At 31.8% G+C, this 14,658-nt stretch overlaps 2 protein-coding genes across 2 annotated transcripts in view; both read right to left on the reverse strand.

Annotated features, from left to right (window-relative positions):
• LOC108779213 (phosphatase and actin regulator 2) overlaps positions 1 to 14,658 on the reverse strand; it is a 224,784-nt gene that overhangs the window by 154,757 nt on the left and 55,369 nt on the right. The gene's annotated exons all lie outside the window — the stretch shown is intronic.
• Positions 6,445 to 14,658, reverse strand: part of LOC108779197 (uncharacterized) — a 39,787-nt gene continuing 31,573 nt past the window's right edge. The window contains exons 2-3 of the mRNA XM_018546563.1: positions 6,722 to 6,843; positions 6,445 to 6,567 (exon numbers count right to left, since the gene is read on the reverse strand). Of these exons, the coding sequence (XP_018402065.1) occupies positions 6,445 to 6,567; positions 6,722 to 6,843 (245 nt within the window). The remainder of the gene's footprint in view (positions 6,568 to 6,721; positions 6,844 to 14,658) is intronic.

Genomic DNA, 14,658 nt, shown 5'->3' on the forward strand with positions numbered 1-14,658 from the left:
ATTTTCGACTAATTGCAATTGGTTGGTCCTTGTAGAAACGTTAGATTCTATCCGCGGTGCTCTAGTTTGCTCATGTAGCCAAATTAATGATCCAATCTCTTCTCTAGTTAGATTAGATTTAAACGGCCAATTGTCGTGATAAATGGCACGTTTTCATTATTTTATATTATAACAATTAATATCGTTCTACAAATTGGTGGTAGAAACAAGGAAGTTATTCTACGCATGACATATCACTATCCATTAGCAAGTTTTAGGTACTAATTAATTCAAATAACTCGATGTGTTAATTAAATAAATTGATTAATTAATAATTGCCTCTCTAAGCAGAAAATTAATAATTAATAATAATAATATAATTAATTATTAATAAAAAAATATAATTAATTATTAATAAATTAATACATGTAACGAGATTAGAACTTCCATCATGATTTTATCGCGTCATAAAAATAATTTTGTGACATTTTAAGTAACAAATGAAAAATACAAGAAGCAAATGTCAAAATGTGTAAATATATAAATGTAAAAATGTAAATTGAAATAAAAATGTATACTGAAAGCCATCCTCTAAGCCGCAAGCTGGCAAGGATTAAAATAAAAAATAATAAAGATAAAATAACAAATCAAAAGCATATAATAATTTTTTGATGTTCAAATAATAATTATATTTTAAGATTAACATAATTATTTAATTAAAAATCAAGATAAACGGCAACATACATTTTCATGTCATATCGTGTCATCAAGGTTAGTATTTAAAGTCTTCTTCCGGCCTTCTCCCGGTAATTGTATTTCTGTCACCTCGACCGTCAGAACTAGGCAGTCAGAACTAGGCATCAGAAATCAGTCAAGGTATCGCTCAATGATTCCAACGAGATACCATCGTGGTTTTGCTGATTGCGTGCAAAATTATGATAAGATTATCTCTCTTCATATTGCGGACAAAAATTATTGCTTGTCGTTTTCTAATACTATTTTACGATATGTTGGCTTATCGCCGCTTCCTATTCCCTAGTGTAAGTCAAAAATAGAAAAACAGATAACAGCACGTAATAATAATAGTTTTAAAAACTAGGCCGTCCCCAGGTTACGATTTCTTCACGTATAACTCTCCACGGATTCCATCCTAATGGAAAGAACTGTGTTTTGCCACAAACGACTGCCGCATGTGCGCGCGCAATGCAGGTTTGTTCCGACGTGAAATATAAGTTTCTGTCCGATATAAGGTTTTTTATTGCCGCACTGGACTGCTAGAACTTTCCTCCTCGCGTTTGCTAAATATTGAACACATTTCACCTATTTCACCTTAAGAGAAACAGTTCAGCTGTGAAAAACAGACCAATAATATACGCACATAAGTATGCCTGTTTAAGATTACTTTGTTAATTCCAACAACTAGAATTAGTTAATTCTGATTTAATCTTTTGTAAACCGAATGATCTCGTTTGGGGTCGCCCTTTTTTATTTTATAAACTGCTTGTTTACTTTTAATGAAACTTTGATATAAATAGTAATTTAATAACACGAAGCCTATAACAGAGTCTAGTTGGATCTTAGTGTTGCTTATATATAATTTCACATGAATTTATATACTGATATAGATAGTTTTTCTAAACTGCGCGCCCAACAATTCGTCGGTCTTGAAACGTAACTCTAATAACTGTCGTAGTACTATCATGAATTAAATTGATTAACAATTTAATAATTATTTGATGCTCTTTTGGCACCTTATATCGATCTCTAACGACGTGTTAAAGTCTAAAAATAATAATTCTTATTGCAAAAAATATTACCTTGGCCGGGAGTCGATTCGTATTTAGTTAGTTATGTTGTTACATTGACAGTCCTTTAAAATTTAATATTGTTTATTAACGTGCTTGAAATAAAACGTTTCTCACTTCACATACACCACTTATTGCGAGGAATATTATTATACTAAGGCCTCAGTAGTCTAATTGGCTAAGACACTTAGTTATGTTGTTATATTGACGGTCCTTTAAAATTTAATATAATTTAATAATCTTTTATTCGATTCTGAGATTAAAAATAAAAAATTCAAAATAGTGTGTTTAAATGATTTAATATAGGGTGCGGTCGAGTTACCACTACGTATATTTCGAAGTATTTTTTGATTGGCCATTTAGTAAGCTTCTTTCTTCGAATGGTCAATCAAACTGTTTTGAAGTATTCGTAGCGACAACTCCACTGCACCTATAGTAGACAAATTAAAAAAAAAATGATTATCATAACACTTAATTTTAACGACTGTAATTGTAAAATAACATTATGTTTCCAGCTTCGCTTTATTTGAAATTCATCAGTGATACGTAAATAGTTAGTACTAATTTTCAAACTGACTTTCAAACTCTAATTATGAATCCTGTGACATTAAATCCTTCTTAGTTTAAGTTAAGTTATTATCCCTTGAAAATTCGATATTTTCAGGCTACATTCAAACATAAAAGAGAAAGAAAAAAACCAAGAATCTCCTAAAATCGAGTTTTATAATAATCAGGATTATTTTTTTAAATCTGAATTTTAGAATTCTGAGACCAGAATTAAATTTAATCCCAAAAATTTTTAGAAATAAGATCTTCCATAAGTTACTTTATTAGAAAACTCTGATTCTCAATGAATTAACTTTTACAAGATGGAACAATCACCTATAGTGACAGTGTTACATTTTTCGTGATAAGAAATATACTAAAATAATAAATTACGACAAATCTTGCTGAAGAAAAAAGCTTTAAAATTTCAAAAATAGACTTTCCCCCTTTCAAGGTTAAAGTTTCAATGCACTACCTTCTATTTTTCTAAATTCTCTGCTTTTAAATATCGACTGCTTTTTTACGAAAAAAAAATCGAACAATTTTAACATTGAGATTTTTAATCGGTCATAATTCTTACTAAAATCAACGAATGCATGTGTTTTAAAAAGCACCATTATCCAGTCATGATTTTACACAACTCAATATTATATTAATACCACATCAAGCGTTTGGTAAAACAAGTGAAACATTTCTGATTGCATTTATTCCTCGCAGCTTTATTAGAGCTTATACAAAACGTAACACACACATATGTCTCCTGCACGTGTCAACAACCGTACACTGACTTTCAGGATTTTAGCTATCGGGTTACTTGTGCTACGCATGATTAATGCGTGCATTAATTTTACCATAAACTTCCACGGATAAAAAATATGGAATCGCTTATTAATAATGTTAATCCACGGGATCGAACGACGGCAAACGAGGTAAAACACACAGTACGCTTTTATTAATTGATAAATATTCTCGCGCGCAATATGCGCTCCGCCATGCTAACGACGTTTCTGTCGGCTTTTGCGTTGAAAAATATAGCCGATTAAATCATATATTATAAAGTTGGACGTAAATTACGATTATTTCGCATACATAAACGTCACAATTCCGAATTTCCAGTATAAATACAACGCTCAACCTTTCGCGTTCTATGTATTACATTTTCATTGATGTCGTCATTATCTTTGCATAATTCTTCATGTTATACAATAAAATTTGCCTAATTATCAGCTTATCTTAAAAAGTAAAGCACGAAGTTTATAAGAAACAGTCGAATTAAATGCGAATTTTATGTATAATAATTACCTATAAAAAGATACGAAAAGTATTATCGAAGAAAATACATTTTTATGTGTTGCGCTAAATGGCAGAATTCGTTAATTTGATAAACCGGTGGTCATTTTATTTCTTTACGTAAATGACTATCTGGAATGCCTTTACATCCCAATTAAAAATCAGTATTAACAATGTATCGTATATCATTTTCCGATTTATTAAATAGTATTTAAGGACAAGGATATGGACTTATTCCTAATCATAGTTTTCTGAAAAATGCAAGTGGAAACTAAACAAATATTAAAAAAAGAATAAGTAGCTTATTATAGCAGCATTTCTAAAAGATAAAGACGTTGATTAATCCTGCTAATCGGTTTATTTGCAGTCTATTTGATTCAAATTTATTTCTTATATTTGATCATTTTGTCGGTTAATATAAGATGTTTTTTCAATGAAAATATTTTATTCTTTATTTTTTAACCATACCGATCTAAACGATATGATACACGTATAAATTTGGCACGATTGATAAAACGCTTTTTTATTGTGAGTTTTCAATGAAATTGCAAATTTAAAAATAAATAAAAAATAGTTATTAAAAAGGAACGTAAAAAGTTATTCAAAAAAGAAAAAAATATATTAAACAATATCTATTTTATAACAATTTAGACTTTTTGCAGTTGAATTGTAAAAATATGGTGACTACCCCGGTGTTAAAAAGAAATTATACGAATGGAAATAAATTTGTTGTACTATACGGTAGCGTATTCACATTTTATTATGAGAAAAGCCGCAGACGTGAAATGCAGCGTGAAAACTGGGATTATACGTAGAAACGTGAGTTTCACGTTCTGCTGCGGATCACTCGGCTATACTAATTATCTTTGCTATCACCAGCTATTCTTGCTTGCAATTGTTCGTCACATTAACGGAACCTGTCCACGAAGGGGAGATACGGATAGCGAATCGATGCGATACGTGCCGGATGGGGAAACGGGATCAGTTTGTGCCGCGGATACGAGCTTGGCAAATACGTGACCATTGGCCAATCCTCATTTACATGGCGTTAATTAATCCCGTGTAGTTTATACACGCATTTCGGTCCCGTGATTTTCCAAGCGTGACCGATAACAATTCGCGAATCATATGGAAATTCGACATGTCAGTACGTTCGCCAAATTAGTGGATATTGTTTCATAAGCACGTCGAAATTGCATGAGATCGAATTTCGTCCAATTATTTGCTTTCTGCATCGCAAATTGTCACGTGGCAATAGTATATAAATGAATACACAGCCAACTAATATCACATTTGGATCTAAAAGAAATTGGTAATATGTTGGGAAAGGCAAAATATGCGATATTATCCTATATTCCACTATTCGAATATATTCCGAAACTTTTTTTCTATATTCGTTTACAGACCAATGACTGCCTAATAAGTCGCTTGGATCGTGAAATAAATGTGCAATTTGGACGCACACATGCTAAAAGGAGAAAACCATTTCCTTAGCAGACGGGAAGGTTGCAATGCAAAGTTGCACGCGAAGTCTATCCTACTGGTACTAACACTGACGACCGTCAGGTCTGACTAGACGCGGACCCTCACTACTACGCCCCTCAGACATGTTTCACTGCCACTAGAAAGCTACAGTCGATCTTGAAAGAGTTGCATGCGTGACACTCACTTTAAAATTATTTTTGTGACTAATTCAATCAGTTAATAAATAAGAGAAAAAGTAAGTAGACCGTTTGGGACACGTAAAATGAGTTAAAAATTTAATGTCTATTAATTTTCCAATTGTATTGTAGTAGAGCTTGCGTTTCAAGTCTGAAAAAAAAAATTCAACGATCAATAAATCTACATACGTAATATATAAATTCACACGTAATTATATATAGAAGCACTCAAGATTCCAGCTTGACCGTTATGACGTGTTCTCATCGGTTTTTTATTGGTTTAAATGATTTTTATTAAATTAATATATTTAATTCCATAATATTCTATTTTATGAATATGTGCTCTCTCTCAGATAAATCATCATGATCATAACGCGGAAAATATATATCTTCTATTTGTGGTTCTAGACCAGAATTGTCGAAAATGACGAGAGATGGTATTAGAATATACAAATTAGTTCGGTCCGTTTTCCAAAAGATCGCTCCGGTTGTTGTGAATGGTTCATAATGACAACTGATTTTGGTGGTTTTAGAGAGGTTAGACATCTGCTAATAATATTCAGTTTATATCGCTTTGAGTTTCATACAAAAACCTTGACTTTTACTGTGTTTGAAATGTCGAATTTTGTGTTAACCAAGCAGCATTTGCGGGAGGTTTTAATTTTCTGCTTTAATTGGAAGAAAAGTGCAGCTGAAGCCCATCGAATGCTTGTCGAAGTTTATGGTGACACACTGCTCCATCTGATAAATCATGTAGGGAATGGTTTCGACATTTCAAGAATGGAGATTTTAGCATTGAAGACAAGCCTCGCTCTGGACAGCCAAAAAATTCGAAGACAAAGAATTAGAGGCATTACTTGAAGAAGATCAAAGTCAAACGCAAGAGGAGCTTGCAGAATCGTTGGGAGTAACTCAACAAGCCGTTTCTGTACGATTGAGAGCCATGGGAATAATTCAAAAACAAGGAAATTGGGTGCCTTATGAACTGAAACCGAGACGTTGAAAGGCGATTTTTCACTTGCAATCAGCTGATTCAAAGGCAACAAAGAAAAGGTTTTTTGCATCGGATTGTGACTGGAGATGAGAAGTGGATATTCTACGACAACCCCAAGAAGAAAAAATACTATGCTAAGCCCGGTCAATCGTTGCCATCAACCTCAACATCAACACCAAAGCCGAACATTCGTGGTTCGAAGATCATGCTCTGTATCTGGTGGGACCAAAAGGGTGTTGTTTACTATGAGCTGCTGAAACCTGGCGATTCCATTACGGGCGATCGGTATCGGCTACAATTGATTCGTTTGAGCCGTGCATTGCGAGAAAAACGGCCGGAATACGAGCAAAGACATGATAAAGTTATTTTTCTTCATGACAACGCTCGGCCTCATGTCACAAAAGTCGTAAAAAAATATTTAGAAACGCTCAAATGGGATGTTTTACCGCACTCGCTGTATTCTCCGGACATTGCTCCTTCTGATTACTGGTTGTTCCGAAGGATGCAGCACGATTTGGCGGTTCACTACTTTCGCAGAAATCGAAAATTGGCTCCAAAATTGGATCGCCTCCAAAGACGAGTCATTTTTTTGAGATGGAATTCGAAAATTGCCTGAGAGATGGGAAAAAGTAGTAGCCAGCGATGGACAATACTTTAATTAATCTGTTCATTCATTTTGTTTTGAAATAAATGCATTTTTGAACACAAAAAAATGGACAGAACTAATTTGTACTCCCAATAAAGTATATTACGTTATGTGACCTAATTAGGAATATTATTAAATTTTAAATACAAAAACGTAGAGTTTAAGAAGTACTCCTCCAGTTACGAACTTTATGCGGAGAGGAAATCAATAATCGAGGACAAATACAAACAATGAAAAAGTGATAACCGCTGATGGTAGATTTTTATTTCGTAATATGTATTTACTCGAACCAATAAATTATAGTACAAGTTTTACATTGTAATATAATTTTTTCTTCTTTTTTCGTAAAAGTAGTGTCTTTTTGAAGATGCAGAGGATAACATATAGTCATTTAAATACGATTATAGATTTCACAGCAATACAAAATGGATTTGAATTTATATATAATTAAATTGACTATTACTGTCATGTATTAAAATAGAAAGAGAACGTTGTAATAGCGATAAAATATCGGATAATAATATTAACGGCACATTACTGTGAAGTAATGAATAGAAACAGTATTAATTATAAGGTATATACATTTTGGTAATGTTTTTGACGCAAAATCCAATCAGTGTAATTTGCTTACTAACATAATTGTCTAGATATAATGCTACGAGCACACAATTCCATTGTACAATTGATTTTCGCTTGTATATATACACATATTATCAGTTTTTAATAAACGTTTTAATTGTAAGATTAATTAGCATCTCACAAGATAAAATTTTCAAGATTAAATTCGGAGATTGAGATAAAAAAAAAACGAAATTTGATCAATTTGTTTCTAAAATAAACATATTATTAATATTCTGTCTGAATTTGAATCTTTTTTGATAAAAGTAAAATTTCATTTTCAAATTTCTCCGAAATAAACAAGACAGGAACGATTTCCTCTTCTAAAATATCTTATTAAAAATTATTTTAAATTAAAAATTATTTGATAATATAATAGAGACGTTGAAAAATAACTCTAAATTTTTTTACATTTTTTGGAAGTTTAAAACAATAAAAAAAACTTCGACTCTACGGAGAAAATAATAATATGATTACAGACAGAGAGTTAATTTTTTCATTTTTTTCTTATTACAACTAACATCTTTCTTTTGGATCGAAACAACCAAGTTTAGATATAAGTTTTATGTCAATTTTTATGTTTTTTTCTTAAACAACGTTTATCGTCACTTTATTAAAACAGATTAATTTTTATTTCTGATGGAAACAACATTAGATAAAAATAAATATGTTCGTGTTTTAGTATACGTTTTAGCTTGTCAAAGATAATAAAACTTTAATATGTTTAGTCTCGTAAAATCGATTGTATATAAATTGTTTGACTTATAATACTCCAATAATGTAAGCATCGTAATTCGGAAGTGAATTATTCCTGATTATTCGAAACGTATTAGCATAAAATTAACTGAGTTATATATACAATACAGCATCACGTAATAAGTTTTCATGTTATTGTTTCTGAAGTTCCAAAGTTCTTGATGCAACCACCTGCACTGAAACGATACTGATTTAGCATGAAATTATTCATGATTTATTTTGAATTTAAGATACACTTTTTCTGTCGTGTGCTTGTTAACGAAGTATGAGCCGTACGTTAATTTTAGCATGATTTTCTGTTTTTCTTCGAGCTCTCGCGCCATAAACTGAGTCAACAAAATTTACATAAGTACATTACGACTGCCAGCCAGATGCAATTTCAGTCCTGCAATTACGTTTGTTGCAAGCGCGACAGTTTGTGCAACTCGCAATTAAAGGAATGTCCGTCGCTTTGTTACTGTACCAGATTTTCAATTTGCAACATAGAGTTTATGACGAAGAATAAAGTCGACAATAAGATATAAGACGAAACAATGAGTAATGAAAGAATAGGTGCAAGATTCTATCAATATAAAAATATACGAGAAATTCTGAAGAAATTTCATAATTCATAAACTTCGTTCTCGCTTTATGAAATATCGCATTTCAAATAAATCTTGTACATATAATGCTTTTGCTTTAACGTGTCACGATATGAAACTGTACAATCGTGATACTTTCTTGCGTGATGCTAGTGGAATAAGTTTTTTTTATCTCTTTGACATTTCTAGCACACACACACACACACACACACATTACCGATTTTTATTTTATTCATGCTAGCGCACCAAAATTTCGCATATGTGTTTCACAATCATAATAATACTACGTAAAATTTATTCATGATAAATTTACTGCAAAATTTTATGCGAGCCAGATTTTATATGTTTATATAACAAATTGATGAGCGAAAAAAGGCAACAAATTATTAAATTTAAAGAAAAAGTATTGTAAATATAGGCGATATATACATATTCATAGTAAAATAATCAAATTAGACATTCCAGAAAACTAACAAATCACTTATGAATTTTTCATTAAAAAATCTTTCATAACTATTAATTTTCCTTTGGAAAAATGTTAAAAAGACATACTAAAAAAAATGACATGTAGAAAAAGCTTGGGATATCTGAAAGTAATTTAGCAAAGTGCAACGATAAATAAGAAAGCGCGCATTTCTCTCATAAAGTTATATAAAATAGAATATTATAGAAAATGATTGGCATCACTAGTCGATCGATAGAGCTCGTGAGTGAGGAAATACGTACAAATGTAGACTCATGTAGACGAATCAATCGTACAGATAAACGACCAAGATATTCACTGTAGCTCCTCTGCCTTAAGCCGTAATCACACTAGCGATTGCCGAGAATTGTGATTGTGACTGATAATTAGTGATTAATTTTTAACCAGTCACAACAAAGTAATCATCAATTACTTTTCTGATTGATTGATAAGAAATCAATTACTAACCGCGAGTCACAATTGCAATTCAATCGGCAATCACTAGTGTGATTACGACTTTAGAGAAGAACGATGATGCACGAATCCATGATGGGTATTGCGGGTTTCTACCCGCAGAATGTGAAAAAACTATTAAGTTCCATCCATGTAGAAAAGAATCAGATAAATCGGCAATCAGTCAGTTTTGAACTGCTCATTCTTCCTTGTCGAGAAAAACAGATTCAGAACGATAAACAAATAAAAAATAGTTTACAATTTAATAATAATTGTGACGTCTTAATAAAGACAATAAATTGTGATTCAAATCTTTATACTTCGTGAAAGAAAAATATAAACGATAAGCTTCAAATTTAACGAAGATAGTTATTCAATCTCTCTCTCTCTCTCTCTCACACACAATTATTTATATGCGATTAAAGTCAAAGATAGAGAAAAAATTGCGTTTACTAGAAAAATTAGAAACATTATTAACACAGAAGTACCACGGGTTTTTACTTACTAAAATTTTTTGTATACTAAAAGGGATGAAATAAATTAATTACTATAAAAATAAAAAAAAAATGATAAAACCCAAATATTAGTATAAAGAGTATAATTGTTGAAAAATAAATAAATTTCAGAGTTTTACCTTTAAAAATAATATATTGATTTAAAAAATAGAAACAGTTAATAACGACTGCTCAATACTTCTAATGTTAAAGCACTAAAAATATCACAACGAAAAACTTTTGTGATGTAAAGAGTATCACGTGGGTAAAGGAATGTAAGGAAAAGAACATAAATTACCGCGGTTCGAGCTCAGTCCTATTCGGTATGCAATGCGAGAGAAAATGCGCGGGTTTATCCTTCGAGAGAACGGGGTAAATCAAGAGGAGGAAAACGGTGATTTACATCGTGAGAACGCGCCGCTACGGCTCACTATGACTTACTGAATTTAACAGCGTAAGGTCAAAAACGTCGGACTGGGTACTTTGACTTTTCTACAAGTTAAAATGGAAAAACCGATCATCCCATCGATCGACTTGAACTCGAGGCGAAGAAAGCTAACATTGGTACATCGTTTTAGATGATGAATCAGATATAAATCCGGACGGTTGACTCTCGATCAATACGCATCTTCAAGCATATGTTGGAAGAATATTTGAAGTATTTGAAGCGTTTATAAAGCGTTAATATCACAGAAGTCAAAGTGAAGTAAACATTCGATTATACAGATTTACGACATTCACTGTTAGATATCAAAGGAACAGTAACTCAATCTCTTCAGTTAATATTTTGTTATTTTTAAATTCCATGTAAATCAAAATATAAATCAATCCATTTTTATAGTTAACTTCAAAGTAAACAATGTCCATATTTATGCATTTAGTAAATAATAAACTAATTTAAATTTTTAATACATTTTCTTGAGTTAAATTGTTTAAGTCTATTATTTTATAATAATTTAATCAACAACATGATGAATAGAAACAATAATAAGCTAAAAATAATTTAATTGTATACCCCTCCTCCCTCCCTCTCTTCTCTTACGATCTCATAAATTCCATTATTCAGGATATATTTAATATCAATCGTGTTTCCATACTCTAAATTGGATAAATAATTCTATTTCCATGTACGAAATAAAAATTGTTTAATATTTCCCTAAAGATTATACATGGAAAAAACCATTTTGTTGAAAGATCTAAGATTCTGCTAACTATAGATGTCAAATTAATTTTGTTAAACTATCAAAAAAATTACATAATTAATTAAAAATATTAAGCATGATAAACAATTCTGTAAAAAGTTTTGACATTCTAGCAATTAATTTAAGCATTCTATAATTGGTTCAACAAAATTATTTTCAGATCTAGCTGAATTTTTACATAAATATTTCAGCAAAACCGTCGTTTACACTTTTCGTGTATATGTCCTTTTTCAATTTAATAGACTTTATAAGAATTTAAACACATCACTCAAACAGAAATCTGTAAAATTAGATGTAAGAGAAATCTAAAATAATACTGCTTTACGGAATTTTCACGATTACGTGATGATTTAAACTAAATTTTGACTTCCGTTCTCTATTCAGCGTTCCAATCAAAGAAAACTTCAAAAGGGACCAATCAACGGATGGACGCCGGCATCAAACTTGTGACCGCTCCAGTAGATCGGTCTTTTATAAATTAAACTACAATTGAATCTGCATAATTCCCGCGCATTTCTAGCGTAACTACAAACCACGTTTGATCGCACGATCTGCGAATGATGCCGGCCGCTATTCATTGTTGCTTCGCTCGGAAATAACCGGTTGAACCATTGACATTGAATAGCGTGGAAAGCGTGGAAATAACGGACAGTGCGAGGAGATACGCCTTCCTTTCATTCGTCTCGTATCTCGTAAAGCCGGTCAGTGAGGCGCCATTCAATTCTATTCGATTCTTCACTCTTTCCAACCTCCGATGATTAAATAGAAGCGATTGCTTCCGTGTAAAGTGCAAGTAGTAATTGATTCTCAGGTGCAATGCTCAATTTTCACCTTATTTAAAAAATATATTCGTACTAAATTGAACTACAAAGAATCGAAATATACCTACCCCGTTTTTTATTTCATCAGCAATTTCACGTAATTTTGTTAAGCTGCATAACGTGTTAACTTTTTCTCACGATCATTCCATACTTTACAAACCATATATATATTGGTTTTAAAATATGGATTCAATTTTGTTCCTCTCAGATTAGATTAACGATTCCATTTTTTTGTATGTTAGTAACTCTAAACTTTACTAAATTTCATGATTTTATAAATTGTTCCGCAAGAAATAAAGCTGTAAAAAATAGTGAGAATCAAAAGTCAGTTCCGGAGAGTAGAATACAATAATAAAAATAAATTGAAATTGCGCAGATGTAGAGTTACTATCGGCAGAATCCGCGTTCTTCTATCCCTTGACAGATTTTATGGAAAAGTTCCGAGAGGGAGAAGGATGAAATACCGCAAGTCGCGTAAATTTTATACCGAATTCCATTACGTGTTATAAAGCTTGCGCAAGGAATCAAGTTGATAGGTCGATACACGTTCCGGATCGATGAATACCGAATTGCTTCGCGGTCGTTAGATAATGCGTGGAATTCATCCATCGAATCCAGGTCGCAGTTCGCCGACCTACCTACTCTAGCCGATGACGTAAGGCTCATGACGCACGCCTAGCATCCTCAAGGATGCAAAACTAATGGGACACATTAACTTTTATTATGTGAGATAGAATAAATATTTTATAAATATATCCAGAGATTAACACGAACTTTTAACTTCCTTCTCGATCTAAAAATATTTTCTTATGCATGTATGATATATTTATTTTAACGCATAATAAAGATTAACAGTCAATTAATTTTGCATTCTCGAGGATGCTCGACGCGTATCATAAATCTCACGTGATCGACCAGGGTATAGGTGGGTCGACAAACTGCACATTATTATCATACGTAAAATGTTTAAGAATATATTCCAAGTATTTTTAACAAAATGGAAAAATTATAAAAATGGATAAATTATATAAATTTTTATTAGATTGATTTTATTGTATTGGATTGACTTTTGCAAAATGGACTACAATTTCAATTTGCGAACAAAATCCTGACATGATTATCGACACAGAAATTTTATAATTTATTTATTTTTGTTACATTGAAGATGACCCGATCGGAGTCGAAACGTCTGTATTAAAGTTTAGATATTATCTTATACTTAATTTGATATATTTGTCTTGCGTTTTGTATTTGGCTCATTGCCCTTATTATTATTCATATTGTTTTATACTTATTGGGCCTAATTTTATATTAATTATAAAAAGGTTACAGATTTTCTTGTATTGTACTTGAAAAAATAATAACAACATAAAATTGTAGCAATTAAAAAAATTATTTCTATAAAAAGTTGATATGTTTTAAAAAAATAATTAAGATAAAATCATAAAATTTTCATTCAAACCATAAAATTGAATTAAACCATTATCTTTTTTAAACTAATTTATATATATATATATACACACAACATTCATTTTTATATAAAAAAATTTAATTTCCAATTTCAATCATTTTTTGTAGAGACCTGATGCATTCTTAATACCACGTACGATATTTTAATTAATTTCTTAATTATGCAAAAGAAAAAAATCAAACGGTTATTAATTTAACACAAACAATTTTATAGAGCATTGAATCTTCACGCAAGAAAATGAGTATTAAGCGAGACACATGATCGAAAAATGCATTATACCACAAAGTCGACACGATGCACATTAGAGACAATCCTTTTGATCTCTTCTGAGATTTACATACGGATGGACCGCGCCGGTGAAATACGCGTGTGTTCCTTCGCCGCCACATATGCATTTGTGGACGTACCTAGGTGCCAGCCACCCCCGCGCGCTACGGACGTCGCGGTACGCGGAGTACGTTCGTTGAACTTTGACCCGGAAATGGTAACGGCGCGACCGCTTTGTGCTTGGCCTTCGACAACAGGTCGACGAAGTACATGCATACGGCACACACCATCGACGCGAAGGGACACGAAAGAGAGGAAGTAACTTTTCTATCTGAAAAACGACCATCGTCGACCTCTCGAGCACCACTCGCGATTCTAACGATTCTCTGCCAAATTTTTTAACAATTTCATTCACTTGTCTCTCAAAGCGCGTTCTCGCGTGAAAATCGAAACTCGAAATGTATTTTGATTATATATAAAGACCAAATAAAAAATAAAAAATTTACAAGTACAACGGAAAATGTATTTAAAAGAATTCCGCTAATTCTAAATAAAAATTAGGTCATGCAAGCTTAGTTTCACATAGATAATATAGCTTAAACGATGTCAGA

This window comes from Cyphomyrmex costatus, unplaced genomic scaffold (genome assembly GCF_001594065.2).
Source record: "Cyphomyrmex costatus isolate MS0001 unplaced genomic scaffold, Ccosl1.0 scaffold565, whole genome shotgun sequence".
Classification (NCBI taxonomy): domain Eukaryota; kingdom Metazoa; phylum Arthropoda; class Insecta; order Hymenoptera; family Formicidae; genus Cyphomyrmex; species Cyphomyrmex costatus.